This window comes from Gigantopelta aegis, chromosome 9 (genome assembly GCF_016097555.1).
Source record: "Gigantopelta aegis isolate Gae_Host chromosome 9, Gae_host_genome, whole genome shotgun sequence".
Lineage (NCBI taxonomy): Eukaryota > Metazoa > Mollusca > Gastropoda > Neomphalida > Peltospiridae > Gigantopelta > Gigantopelta aegis.
This window is the reverse complement of record NC_054707.1, coordinates 45033908-45049658: the sequence shown is the minus strand read 5'-3', so window position 1 is coordinate 45049658 and position 15751 is coordinate 45033908. Positions and strand designations below refer to the sequence as shown.

The following is a 15751-nucleotide window of genomic DNA, read 5'->3' as shown; positions in this document are numbered from 1 at the left end:
CACATACATTACATCAATTTTTATTTCAAAAAAATTTTGTGTATTTTTAATGAAAAACAAGTGCCCCGAAAATGGTGAAAATACCTCAAAAGTGTTTGTTCTACTATGCCTTGCCAAATTTCTAGGGAAATCATTATTACATATGTAATACATATTACTATTAATTCCAAAATAGCACAGCTGAAATATTGTTAAGTAGAAGTAGTTAAAGATGACTGACACAATCTGATCGACATTATGCATTGCTATTAATTCCAAAATAATAAGCTGAAATATTGCTAGGTACAAGCAGTTAAAGAGAACGGCCATAATATCATTAACATTAGATATTTCTATTCGTCCCGCAGATATTTGACTTAACCAAAACCAATATGAACTTTCAAAAGTTTTATTCGACCAATAAGAGCAGAACCAAAATGGCGGCATTACGTTTCGCGGCAAGATATTACCCGTATATGGAAGTGCTGTTAGGCCACATCAGATCTTTCAACGGGATCCAATAAAGGCGGAATTAAACTAAAACCTGTGGCGTGTTCAGAAAAGTGAACGCTAGCGAACGAAATCTGACTGGTTATTATCGCATGCTATCCTATCCTATCTTTTTAATATTAGGCACAAAAACAAAATAGTCTAACGACCGCGATCGTTCAATCTCTTGAACATTTGTTTGGCTTGACTGACATTGAGTTCAGGGCATCGTACAATAATGCTATTGTTAATAATAATTAAAATAAAACAAAAACAAACAAACAAACAAACAAAAAACCCAAACAAAACAAAACAAGGAATACCAGATACAAATTAGTTTTACTTCCACATTCTGAAAATACACATCTACAATGACAAAATCTTGCACCTTGCAAATGAATATTTTATCACAGGTTTCTTTTTAAAGTTATTTCAAACGTAGAAGATGTGTATATTGAGTGTTTGTATGTAAACAAGCTTTCCTTGCGAAACACCTTTTCAAACATGTGCAACTCTGAGAGGGTATTAGATTCAGGAAATATTTAATTTTCGACAGTCGCTTCACTGCGATACAAATGAGACAATCGCATTTGCTTCCGAGTCGATTTGTCTTTCTCAGAGCTGTGTGGTGGACAAAAAAAAAGTATTGATTTAATTTCACTGAATGCAAAGCTTTTATCGTAGTGCTGATCGCATGGCCGATTGGATAACGCAGAGACATCCTCAAAGAATGGGATAGTAATGAAATTATTTCTTTTATAATCAGAAATGAACTTAAAATGCCTTCCGTATGGTAGACAAGTGTCCAACGCATTTGACGTTCTGGCTTGTGGACAGACGGCGTGTTAAGAGTACTGTAATCACAATGAATATCGGGGACAATTTAAAATCAAAACAACAACAAAAGCAATAACCAGAATGTTCAAAGTAATTTTAAAAGCCATGAACTAAATAAGTAAAAGCAATAATGCAGATTGCCAAAGCACCTAAGGGTGTAAACGAGATATCAACAAAACCGATACATGTATACATGTAAATCCATATTAAGAGAAGGGGTGTGGAGAGGTATTCAGATAGTCCTAGAGAGACAAGGAGGAGGGACATGTAAACAGTGAACCAGATACACAGATGATACACACACACAGAGAGAGAGAGAGAGAGAGAGAGAGAGAGAGAGAGAGAGAGAGAGAGAGAGAGAGAGAGAGAGAGAGAGAGAGAGAGGGGGGGGGGTGATGATAGTGTAACTCGGATCCATTACTGATATCTAGACGACAAACAGGTTTCTCAGTTAAGATATCAAACATTTACTACTTACGACTTTTGATTCCTTACTTAATAATACAAATCCCCACTCTGCACGACCTCACAATCTAATCAGGCTAATTACATACATGAAGCTCATCCGGCGGCGTTTATAATTCAATAAAACAAAAACGCGGCATCGACGTCTAAACAAAATGTCAAAATCAATTATTAAAATCCAATATATTTTTCGGCACCTAGCTCGTAGAAATACGTCGCGGTCAAACCATAATGTAGTGTTGGGTTTGTTTTTTATTTAAACTATACGACAAACAATACGATACAAATATCTGGTGTTTTTGTTAAATTAAAATGTAGGCTATCGTCGATTACTAGATATGGTAAATGCACAAATGATTTTACATTCGACCTGAGAGTACAACTGAATTGGATTCAATATGCATTATGAAATATTGAAAACATGTTGTGATACTATTGGCAAAAGCACAGGGGAAAAAAACAATAATAAAAATAAAAATAAAACAACTGATGTACTAGCAGACTAATTCTTTATTACCAGCTTCGGTGGTGCAGTGGTTATGTCATCGACCTTGAGGCTGGTAGGTACTGGGTGTGTACCCCACACGTGGCAATGGAGGGGTTTTCATGCCGGTACCTACTCGAACCGAGCGTCAGTGCACCGCTAGGCTCATCCACATCACGGGTGCAATTATGGGTGCGTTTCCCTACTGTATGACCCCACATTGGGCATGCTTAACACGCAGACACTGCAGGTTACCTATATACCGTGCTTGATACCGATATAACTCAACTAACAGCAAACGTGCAGCACGGACCTGTCAAGTAGTCCCATAGTCCCGACATTAAAATACTGCGGGTTCCCCATTCATCTCATCATCATCCATGTTTGTAACGTCCAAACAAAATAAATGTGTTTATCTCTGTGTTAAAGAGACAGTCCTGAGTTTGCTGTAATTTTGAAGATGTTATCGACTGACAGAGACTTTTTAACGATTGTAATTAAATATTAAATATATTTTTCTGCATAACATATTAGTGGCTGTATATTAAACATGTTTCTGATTGTTCTAATATTTGTACCAGGTTAAATTTCATTTTATTTCCTAAAATATTTTTTGAAATTATTTGAAGACAAAATCCAGTTTGAACGTCTTACAAATATTAAGACGACCATCAACACATTGAATATACAGAGACTGATATTCTAAACAAGAAAATGTATTTAATATGTAAGTTTAATCGAAGAAATATTTTTTAGTCGGAAACATCTTACAATGCAGCAATCTCCCTTTAAATGTTTGTGGCGCTTTCAAAATTACATAGTTTGTTATAATATTTTATTATTATTATTTTATTACGTTTTATGCAGACTCAATAAAAACGCCATGTACACAAATGGAACTGGTCACGGATCCCGCCGAATACAGCTCTCATGTCACAAAATGTGTGTGTGTGTGTGTGTGTGGTAAGTGTGACTCGTTGTTAATCAACTTCGTTTTCAAACTAGTATATTGAACTTCACTTCTCAGCCTTGTGACTGGCTGTTTCTAGGTCACCAATCAAGTGTCCAGAGTCACCATAAACACATGACATTGTTTTAGTACGCGGTATGCGTCTATTGTGTGCATAGCGACTGTGCTGTCCAGTAAAGGATCTCCCCGGGAGTGGCTATCACCTATAGACCAGGCAGTAGATATAGATTTTCGGAATCAACAACTAGTTTGACAAATGCCCATTCGACTTTGTATCGTGCAACGGTTTTGTCGTTCAGACTTATGAACTTATAGATACCTTGAACCTCTTGTTCAGTCTTTTTGTTAGTGTTATTCCGTTAAAATTATTAAAATTTACTTTCAGGGTGTATACGAAATATAATATTACACCCATACCCGTTGGAGACGCTTTAGCTTAGAACGTGGTTCACTGTTTAGAAACATTTGGTAACCACTCGTTTTTTTAAGATACATAATCTCGAACGGACACTAATAATACCCATTTTATTTCAAAAAGGTATAAATTATAGGAATAGACTTCCGAAAAATAGGCGTTGGTAAACGTTGTGCATGTTCATTTGGCAAGACACCAAATATGTTTTGAGTCTGGGAAATGCTATTGTGTGACACCTATTGTATCAGTATCTAAAGCCGATGTCTATCTACTTCTTGTCGATATTGACCATGGTTTCTTAAGACATTTTGGAACGGGGCGGGTGATATTGCTTAACGATCTATATCCTCAGACAATAATTTCACGTCAAAGGAACGCGTCGGTCGCGTGTGAATACGCGAATCCGGCCAGATTGATTTAAATTATTTATGGTTTTGTCAGAGTTATTATTCAGGAATGTGCCTATATTTGAATCAATCACAGTAATGCAATTTTACAGGAAGAATTCGTCAATCTGTTTCCGTATATACAGTTGATTTGGTCTAATCAGCAACACACCACGGGCGAGTCAAACAATACCGTTATTCATTTATACCGAAACAATGGGCTGCACTTAAGGCGAAGGGGCAAATTAATGTTTATGTTGATTTAATAATCATTCTAGATTTTGCTACTGTATTGACTGATTGCGGTTTTTTTATTATTATTTTTATTAATAATGATGATGATGATAATATATTCTAGTAGTAGTAGTAGTAGTGGTGGTGGTGGTGGTGGTGGTGGTGGTGGTGGTGGTGATAGTAGTAGTAGTAGTAGTAGTAGTAGTAGTAGTTGTCGTAGTAGTAAACATTAAGCGTTCAAATGTTAAGATCTGGCAAGTGAATTATGTACGTGTGTGTGTGTGTGTATGTGTGTGTGTGTGTGTGTGCGTGTGTGTGTGTGTGTCTGTATGCATGTGCCTGGGTGTATCTCTGTCTCTCTGTCTATCTATCTCTCTCTCTCTCTCTCTCTCTCTCTCTCTCTCTCTCTCTCTCTCTCTCTCTCTCTCTCTCTCTCTCTCTTTCTGTGCGTGAGTGCGCGCGCTCACGCGCGTGGGTGTATGTCTGTGAATATACATGAGTGTGTTTGATTGTATATGTACGTGCGCACTCGCATGATCGGTTACATATTGATTAATACATTATTGAAATAAATTACGCATGTCTCTATTCTCAAACCAAGCAAAAGTAAGGGGCGGTGGATTATTTAAGTGTTTTCCTTGGAACTAGCAAATGTTATTTTTACCTCTTTAATATTATTTATTTTATATTTCAAATTTCATTTTATTATTATTTTATTTTATTTAGTCTTATTAAATTTATTTTATTTTTATTTTATTATATCATCGTTGTATTAGTACTGTATTGGACCGGAAATAAGCCAATGTCCTTGAATGACCCCTCTATGTTTTACAGTATTTAAGATATTATGTCTAGTTTGTAATTACGTAAACATGCAAATACAAATTTGCTAAAACAAATGTCACAAAGAGGAGGGACAACACAATAATAGAAGAAGACAACGCAATATAGAAAGCCAGCAACAATGTATGCAAGTAAGCAGAAAAAAAAGGAAAGGAAGAAAGATAGTGGGAAAAAAGAGCGATATACTTGAGAATATGATTCAACGTTGACTGTATGTCTGTGAAATATCCCTTTGTGCGTTCCGGTAATAGCCTATCTCTCTCTCTCTCTCTCTCTCTCTCTCTCTCTCTCTCTCTCTCTCTCTCTCTCTCTCTCTCTCTCTCTCTCTCTCTCTCTCTCTCTCTCACACACACACACACACACATCACAAATGAAACTGGAGTAAAACAAAAAGACAGAACGAAGAAAATCTCGATTCCCTCGATTCACTCTGCAGAATAAAAGTGTCTGTTAAATCTCAAAATGGAAGGGAACCAATAAAACAACAGACGATAGCCAATAAAGACAAAATAGCCTTATTTAGAGAATAACTAACGAGCTACGAGGAATTACGGAGTGTCTGTCCGGAGTGAATTAATGTTATAAACCCGAGCCTCTGGCGAGGGTTTTACAGCATTAATTCACGAGGGACAGATAATCCGCAATTCCTCGTAGTGAGTTGGTTATTCTCTTTATTACCCATTGTCAATCTTTAACGATTTTAAAAGTATATTTACGTTCTCGCTGCTGTAACAACTAACAAGCTCTACCAGCCATAACAATATATTCATACGCGCCGTTACCGGTGCACACCCAACAGTATCCACCAAAGAATAAAACATTTTTGAACATTTGTACATATATTTTGATTTTTAATTCCGTAAATGTTCGTATCATAAAAAAAATATTTGAAGTTCGTAGTACTAGTTTGACCGATGAATGGAATCATGAATGAACAAAAAGTAGTCCCGGCAGTATGTAATTGCCAATCAAATCTTGTCTTTTTAAAGCCAGCCAATCAGTGACTGTAGAAGCAATCTGCATACTGTGCAGAGATCGAAAAAATATTACCCCGTATATTTGAGCCCATATGGGTAATAAATTATAATCAACTACTGGCGTCATGATCCGAACTCAGATTATTATGATATCAGGGTTTTTATGCAGAACAATAGATTGGTTATTGCATGACAGAATAGCATGCAATTATTGTCTAATGAGGAAATCCAGAGAAACACCATGTCAGTAGAGAATATTTTCAGCTATTTTTTGTTAAAGACAGAGCTGTCTAACCCTAAAGCCAGTCAAACGGTATTGAATAACCAAACCATGGAGAATTGACTGTAGAAAATAATGTGGCGAAACCATGTTACAGTATTTATATACCAGAACGTTAATATTGGTTTACAGAGGACGTTCGATCATATGATTAAAGTATGACTAAATGAAATGTAACATATTATTTGCTGAAAATTGCTTCAATATGCTAATATGATATATACTTTTTTTTTAAACTTCCTACTTTTACGTACTTTTCGTAACACGTTTACACAAAATAAACAACATAACGTGCATAACATTATAGGTGATACATGTAGATGATATAATACACAGAGACAGACACCGCATTGTGTGCTACACAATGTTTGCTACCAATCAGAACTGTTATTGCTCTTATTCGATAAACATTTTTGTGAACGTTACACCAGTCCCTGCAATCTCTGATTCGATGAGACGCAACCTTATTTGGTAGCTTACCTCTCACTTTGTGTAAATCTAGGATGAGTTCACCCAGGACCAGGGCGCAGTCGGTAACACAGAAGAGAACAACAGTGAGAAGCATGTACTTGCTCTTGAGAATCTTCTCACCATCTCGGCGCCATCTGCAAAAACATCTTTGTTATTTTCGTTTTACTTAACTACCTCGACTGGTATATCAGAGGCCTTATTATTACCCATTTCGTTAAACATATGTTGGTACATATCGAGGTGATACGTCCCACTAGAACGCCAAGCGGGACGTAACACTTCGATTGACGCACTACAACCTTGCATGAACGTTCACCAAACCAGTTTCTAAAGCGCGTTACAAATTAAACTTGGGACATAAACATGATATAACATAGAAGGGTTTCCACTAAGACCACGAATCACAATTACTAAATGTTTGACATCCAGTAGCCGACGATTAATAAACCAATGTACTCTATAGGTGTCGTTAAACAAAACAGACTTTAACAAACATTGAGTGATACATTTTAAAAATGTATTTTTCTCTTGGGTTTTTCTGGGTTAAAACTCACACAACTTAAAGGGACATTCCTGAGTTTGCTGCATTGTAAGATATTTCCGACTAATAAAATACTTCTACGATTAAACTTACATATTAAATATAGTTTCTTGTTTAGAATGTCAGTGTCTGTATATTCAATATGTTTCTGGTCGTCTTAATATTTGTAAGAAGCCTAAACTGGATTTGTCTTCAAATAATTTCGAAAAAACTATTTTAAGAAATAAAATGAAAGTTAACCTAGTACAAATATTAGAACAATCAGAAACACGTTTAATATACAACAACTAATATTTTATGCAGAAAAATATGTTTGATATTTAATTACAATCGTTAAAAAGTCTGTTAGTCGATAACATCTTAAAACTTGCAGCAAACTCAGGAATGTCCCTTTAATATCGAGTTCAAAATCACTTTTGTTGAAGATAACTCAAAGATCTAGATTATTTATATTTTCCTAAATCATAAATGTCGATATTGTAGAATAAACATGGACAAACTAGTATAATAAATACAGACATCTAATTTGAATGACAAAACCGTTATCCGCTATCAAGACCGTATTTTGCAAAATAATGGTTGATTTCATGAATTTCTATCTCGTCTCTCGTCTATAGGAGGTCAGTCACTACAGAAGATATCCTTAAATGGACAGTATATCCTTGCTACACGAATCACTGTCACAACAATGATGATATCAGATGTTCGCGAAAGGGAGCATATTCCGCCCCAACGCTGACACCCGTCATAAAAAGATGGTGTCTTGAGAAATATTTAAATAGGATAGAGTATGAGAAGCAGAACAGCATATTATGGCATATCGATCACCAAACTTTGAGCTAGAGCTGTAAGGTGTCTTTAAATATTTTAGTATTTTGACGACATGATATCGTTTGAAGATATGCATAGAATAAAAACAATTGCAGAAAGACAAATTCGTAAGATTTGCAATCTTCTAGAGAGAGATTGAGGATTGGCCACTGGGTGGGTTTGGTGTGCCCATCGTGATGTAGTGGTGAATGTGTGGGGGTATTTGATAAAAGAATTACAACATAGCTTTGGCACGAACATTCATAACAATTTAAAATCTCGTTACATTTTGTAGCTCGATAAACGGACAAGGCATCAATACATTCAGTGTATTCTAGTATTTTTTTTACTTAGACACTACTACACACAATATATAGAGACAATAAAGACTAGTCAATAGAGTCACCGCAAAATTAATCTGTCAAAAGCGAAATAACATTTGAATGAAATAGAATCAAAGACCGTGCGATATTATAACAGATCTGCACCGACACTTACAGGCTGACAGATAGAAGATATAATTTCAATAGCCCTACATTATTATCGATCTCGGTGTATTGTGTAGTGCCCCACATAGATAATGTCTATGCAGCTGTCACATACTAGATTATATGTGTTTTATGTAACTAGTGGTATATGTTTTATTATAACTTCACTGTCTGGTATTATCGATGGACTTTTTTGTATCTACTTTGATTATTTATTTGAAAATAGTTTCTACAATCATCACGATAACCTCGCAGAAGTACTCTACCGCACCTTGCAACAGTTTGTTCTGGAGGTTCCCATAAATCCCGGCGAAGTTCCTCCTCGAGTTCACTTTCAATCTTCTCCACGTAGCCATGGGTCTTCGCTAGAACCAGGGTCTCCGCCACCAGCGTCTGTAATACACGATAATAATACACTGTGTTTAATTCAATAGTATATCACTAGGCCAGCTATTTTGTCAGTTGGTTAGCCAGCTGATGGTTGGACATGAATGAATGAATGAATGAATTTAATGAAAGAAATAACTTTTAACGACTGATTGGAAAGGAGAGAAATGTTTGTTTAACAACACCCATACACGTTAGTATATTGGTATTGCATGGTCTGAGAAGACATTGTATGTGTGGTATTTTGATATGCCTTGAGATAATATGGTATTGGGCTGCATTATATGGTACGGCACGCATACTGTATGACATACTAATTCGCAGTTCGGTATGTCGCTGTATGCTATGGTGCGATATCAATATGAGAGCGTGATTTGTTACTGAACGGCGATTATGATACTATACAGGATGGAATAGTACGGCACGATGTGATATCAATCATGGTATTGTGATATTATAATGGCACGGTATTGTATGGAACGGTATGGTACAACATGAGAGCGTGCTCGTATCATCTGTGGTTACGTAGTACGTCAAGATGTATTTTAAATATATTATTATTATTATTATTATTATTATTATATTATTTATTTATTTTATCGATCAGTTAATAAAAGAATGGAAAGGGATAATTAAAGACATCGAATCACATTGCTGTATTAATCTGGTATCGAACTAACGTGATTCGATCCAACTAAGGTCCAGTTACGCTTTAAGTTCGACTCGCTTTCCAAGAACACGTCCCCTGCGCGTGCTGTAACCTCACCGTGGTGCAGGGGTGTAACATTCTCTTTGAGAATGGCCAATACAGCACAAATTGAAGTTTAGAGTAAAATTCTGTGTCCGTAAAATTCTGTGATATTTGTATTTGTATTTTTGCACAGTTCTTTACACTGTTTTTGTTTAAACCTTGAATTTTTGTATTGATCTTGATCATCACTTTATTTATTTGCATTACCATGGTTTGACACCCGATGGCCGATGTGTTTTTCGTGCTGGGGTGTCGTTAAACATTCATTCATTCATTCATTCCAAGAACACGTCTTCCTTACCCAAGACAAAGATTAAAACATGAAAGGGAAAAGAAACAATGTGAATTGAAAACATATTAAACTGAGTGGCTTTATATGATTACTTAAATAATTAAGCACGTGCTACATAACGATTTTGAATTTGTTTTGAGGGCATCACGCAGAACATATTACACTTAGCGATGATTGATCCGGTAGCTTGAGGAGCACAACAACAGGGAACACGATAAAGCACTGATGTGACTGTAGTCGTTGAAAATGCAAATCAGTGTTGGATCGCTCGTCGTGCCGATCAAAACAAAAGAAAGGAAATCCGTATATACTGTCGAATATGTGAATCATAAAGACAAATCAATGGAATATTGATCCGATGATTTGGATTATTATTTTTTTCTTAATCTATTGTTACTGTTTTATCTTTTGGGATCCCAAGCTATCAGATGAAAATTACCTGGGCATGTTGCAACGAAATATACTGAAAGAGTTTCCGTAGTAGGGAAAATAACATTCTAGAAACGTTAAGGCAGAAAAGGAAATAAAGCAAAAGATATATGTCGTTAACCACACAACAACACACTTTAGACTACTGAAGTGTGGCCAGTTTAACAATTGGTCTAGTATGCCAAAAGAAAGCTCACTGCACATCGAGAAAATAACAAGAAATCCTTTGCATTTGATATGGTTAAATTGTTTTAACAATAACATTTATTTATTTATTTATTATTTGTTCATTCATTCATTCATTCATTCAATCATTCATTAAGTGCGTTTGTTTTTGGTTGGTTAGTTTGACTGTCGTTCCTTCCTTCACCCATCCATTTATTTATTTATTTGCGTAATTTTGTTTATGTATACCTCTTTCTTTCAAACACTGCATTAACACTAGCTTAGCTTAGTAACTGGATTAACATGCCCATATACCACTAGGGTTTCGAACAAGCCTATCCCGAGTCCGGCCTCCGATAGGATCGGGGGTCTGGCTCGGGACAGGGATAACCTAACAAATAGGGTCAATTTTGAAATTTTTAATATTAACGCCAAAAGTATAGAAAAGGGGATTAACACTAGTAGGTATTTATTCCTTTGGCTTTAAACACTCTAACACATTTGTTGATTTGCTTTAACCTTTGTTTGAGATAATCTGATCTGTGTTATGCTCGGACCGCTTTTTGATTAAAACATACTGTATTGCATATATATATATATATATATATATATATATATATATATATATATATATATATATATATATACACACATATATACACATATATATATATACATATATATACATATATATATATATATATATATATATATATATACAGTTATCCAACTTACGAGGCCCTCTCCTAATTTCAAACATTAGAGTGGACCGATCTACTATGTCTCAACAACAAGAAATGTTGAGGTCAACATTTTAGTGACTAACACAAGGAACAGTGAAGCAAGCACGTACAGCCTAATAGTAATGTCATGTGACGTCGCGGTTTTACGGTGAGCGCGGCCACTTGATCATCGTTTTAGTATCAATTGGCAACGCTTATTTATTTCCATTATAAACGGCAAAATATCCAATAAAAATAATAAAATCGTAAATATATCAATTCTATTATAGTCCACGACACGAAAACGGCGCATATTTTAACATTACAACTATTAGAAATCGACTGTTGTGTACAGAATAAATAAAAATCGTCGCAAAAGTAATAAAAGGTATATAATGTGTTTTTTTATGATCCCTGTCATAAAATTTTATTACAAAAGGTTTTAGCTTACTTTAATTGTCTTCGTCAATGCAAAAACGGATAATCACGTTATATAATGAATGTGGATCGTATTTGTCCATAAATGGTAATATTACTGAACGCTTCAAAGGGTGGCAGAGGATTTGGCCACGGTGATACCTTTTCACCCTATATTTTGTGTGTATTAACATTCTTGTAATCATCGTAAGAAATAACAAAATCATAACAGGGATTGCGATAAACAGTAATGGCTTTAAAATATCACAGTTTGCCGATGGCACAACAAAACACTTACAGTATCTAAGGAAACATAACATTATTAAACAAATATATCAGGTTTAAAAGTCAATAGAGATAAAACAAACATAATAAGTTTAGTCTAGGAAAGAAATAATCATAGAAAATGCGAATTTACAGTCCCCGGTGTATTATTATCTACTAATCTGTATCGGATTGAAGAAATAAACTGTAATGCTAAATTAAAAGAAGTAATAAAAATAGCTTGAACAATGGTCAAAACATTCTTTATCAACAGTACGAACATTTGCTGTAATTAAATGTCTGACTTTATCAAAATGTTTCTATCCTTTTCTTCACTTCCAAACGTTTTGATTTCCTCATAAAATTAGAAACACATTTCTTTCAGTTATGTGGAACGAAACGTTAGAAAACACAAATTAGGGATTACCAAAATGCATTGTTCAGAGATAATGCCCTGATCACTTCTTACGTTTTTGTCGTTCAGATTTAAGATCAGTAGATGTTAAACTAATTTGCAACATACAAGCAATATCAAGGATGAAATGTATTTACCTATGCCCAAGACATGGCCTGTTTAATGAGGAACTGCTTACAGTCTAAAGCTCCATTAGTATTTAATTTTGGGTCAGCTTACAGCAAAACAAACGCATTGATATGCACAAATGTTGATTAAATATGTTAAATATAATATGGTCAACCTTTTTGGAAAAACGTGAATCCACTAGTGAGAAAAAGTTCTTAAACTACCAATTTGGCATAACTCGTATATTAAAATCAATAATAAGCATGTTTATTACAAGACATGGGCACACAAAGGAATTATGTTATTAACATCTATGTTTACTAATACCATATGAATTCTGTATGAAATAGGACTTTTAAACCACAGTTTCCAGCTTATACTGGTTTGATTTTAGCAACTAAAATATTATAAATTGAATGTATATATATATATATATATATATATATATATATATATATATATATATATATATATATATATATATATATATATATATATATATATATATAATTACATTAGAAACATTGATAATGTCTGATGGTTTAAAATAACTTCTTAAAAATAATGCTTGATATTTTGTTTTTACAATGATTGTGTATACCAGCATACATCTAAATATAAAATAAATGCTGAATGGAATATTTTTTAATAGAGTTCTGTGATTAATGATGAACACATGGCTTCGTTACTGTCAGTACAAGATTTTCCTATTTATTTGAACACTGGTTAAACACTGGATAATATATGGTATAAAAGATTCAGATAAATCTGCATTTTGTCATATGTCTCGTGAAGGTTTATTGCATCTTTTGTAGTTATGTAAATATGGTCAGACATGATGGAATTCTGTTATAAACTGGATATTCTAGAAACTAATGCATACACAATTATTTTAGGCAACCCTGACTATTCTAAAAAGATAATATTGTCAATTTAATACTTTTAAATGCAATACAATACACAAATAAATCAAAATACTAAAGTCACCAACTAATGTTAAGTGAATTCCAAAATAGTATTACCATATTTCCTCAATAAATAACAGAGCAATCAAATTTGAAGAAAAGTGGAGTTGTTAGACAAAACAAGTTTTACAGTGTATAATGAATATTTAGGTTTCATAATTATCTAATGGTAGATTATATTGCAGAAGATATAGAATTGATGTTCAGATTTATAATGTTGATACAGAATTGATTTACAGATTTATAATATTAATATGTATGATATATTTTCATAACATATTATCTATTTTATTCCTGTATGTTTATTTTATCAATGTGTACCAGTTCTATTTTGGATACTGTATATTTTATTGTGAATGTTTTGGGGTTTTTTTTTAATATTATATTTGTTATCAAATATTTGATATGAGATATTCCATTAAACAAAACTAAACCTTCTGGTTTTTATGTTACGTCCAAACGACCCGCACTTCTTATTGGGTATTCTTTCTGATATAGAAAACATTATGGATTGTTATTAATTAATGTTGTTGTTTTATATCTCATGGGGAAAAAAAAGAAAGAAAGAAATGTTTTATTTAATGACGCACTCAACACATTTTATTTACGGTTATATGGCGTCAGACATATGGTTAAGGACCACACAGATTTTGAGAGGAATCCCGCTGTCGCCATTTCATGGGCTACTCTTTCCGATTAGCAGCAAGGGATATTTTATTTGCGCTTCCCACAGGCAGGATAGCACAAACCATGGCCTTTGTTGAACCAGTTATGGATCACTGGTCGGCGCAAGTGGTTTACACCTACCCATTGAGCCTTGCGGAGCACTCACTCAGGGTTTGGAGTCGGTATCTGGATTAAAAATCCCATGCCTCGACTGGGATCCGAACCCAGTACCTACCAGCCTGTTGGCCAATGGCCTCTCATGGAAAAGGTACATGTTTAGAGAGCAGGATATTCTGCGTTTGCCGTTTAATCAGTTCAAAAGACCATTTGGTGTGTCAATCATAAAGTGGCGACCTAAAGAATTACTGATTTATGCGTATCGGTTTTCAGCTTTCAGCCAGAGTTCATGCAGTTCTTTAGGATTTTTGTTTTCTTTTTCCTTTCTTTTACTGAAACTTTGCTGAATTCCAACGGTTCCACTGACGTTGATCCAATAAATCGAATGCTCATGATCAATACGTTGTTTTCTTTAAAAAAAAAACGCACCGACCAATCGATTAATAGTTTTTAGAAGTATGCAGTAAACGCGATAAAGAAGCTTATTAAAATAGCATTAATATAATGCGCATGTGCCGCTGCAGGGAACTCCCTAGCAACTGGAAGCCAGAAATATCCTAAGAATTACAGAGTCAAATTAATTTTGTTGTAACATCTCAGGAATAAATGTTGCTTCACATTTTTTTGGTGCTCTATCTGCTATTATTTGCCGATGTCTGGCTAACTGGCTAGCTGGATGGATGCTTAGTTGGTGCATGAGTGAGTCCATGAGTACCTTATGTGGATGGATGAGTGATAGGGTACCTGGTTGCTGAATATGTGGGTAGATGGATAGGTCATGTGGGTGGATGGACGAAAGATGGATGATACGGTAGCTGGTTGGTGGATGAGTGAATATATAGATGGGTGGGGTGGTGGTGGTTGGTTGATGGGTATATATGTGTGGATAGAATAGATGGATGGGAGGATAGCTGGTTGGTAGGTGCGAATAGATGAACGGAATATATTAGGATGAGGGATGTATGGGAGGTTAGCTGGTTGATGGGTGTGAGTGGATGGATGGATAGATAGGAGGGTAGCGTGTGTATGTGTGTGTGTGTGTGTGTGTGTGTGTGTGTGTGTGTGTGTGTGTGTGTGTGTGTGTGTGGAATGATAGCTGATTTGTGGGCGTGAGTAAATGGATGAATGGGGGATACGTGAATGGATAGATGGATGAACGGCTTTATTGCGTGCATGGTCTAACAGAAGAACGCATGTGTACATCAAGTTTAATATGTAATAATAGGAACATGTGTGTGTTCCGTTTCTTTGAGGAATTATAAAAGATAGATATCTGAATGATTGCTTGATGTTCACTAATCTTATTTCTGACTGTCGAGTTTTCTGACCTCTCCAAGAGGTGACGATTCGCCTTAGCGCCGACGATCAGTAATTAGGTGTCCAA

General features: G+C 34.9%; 1 protein-coding gene across 1 annotated transcript in view; it reads right to left on the bottom strand.

Moving 5' to 3' along the window:
• LOC121382048 overlaps positions 1–15751 on the bottom strand; it is an 81920-nt gene that overhangs the window by 28607 nt on the left and 37562 nt on the right. Inside the window, exons 2-3 of the mRNA XM_041511523.1 lie at positions 8941–9062; positions 6840–6964 (exon numbers count right to left, since the gene is read on the bottom strand). Coding sequence (XP_041367457.1) covers positions 6840–6964; positions 8941–9062 — 247 coding nt within the window. The remainder of the gene's footprint in view (positions 1–6839; positions 6965–8940; positions 9063–15751) is intronic.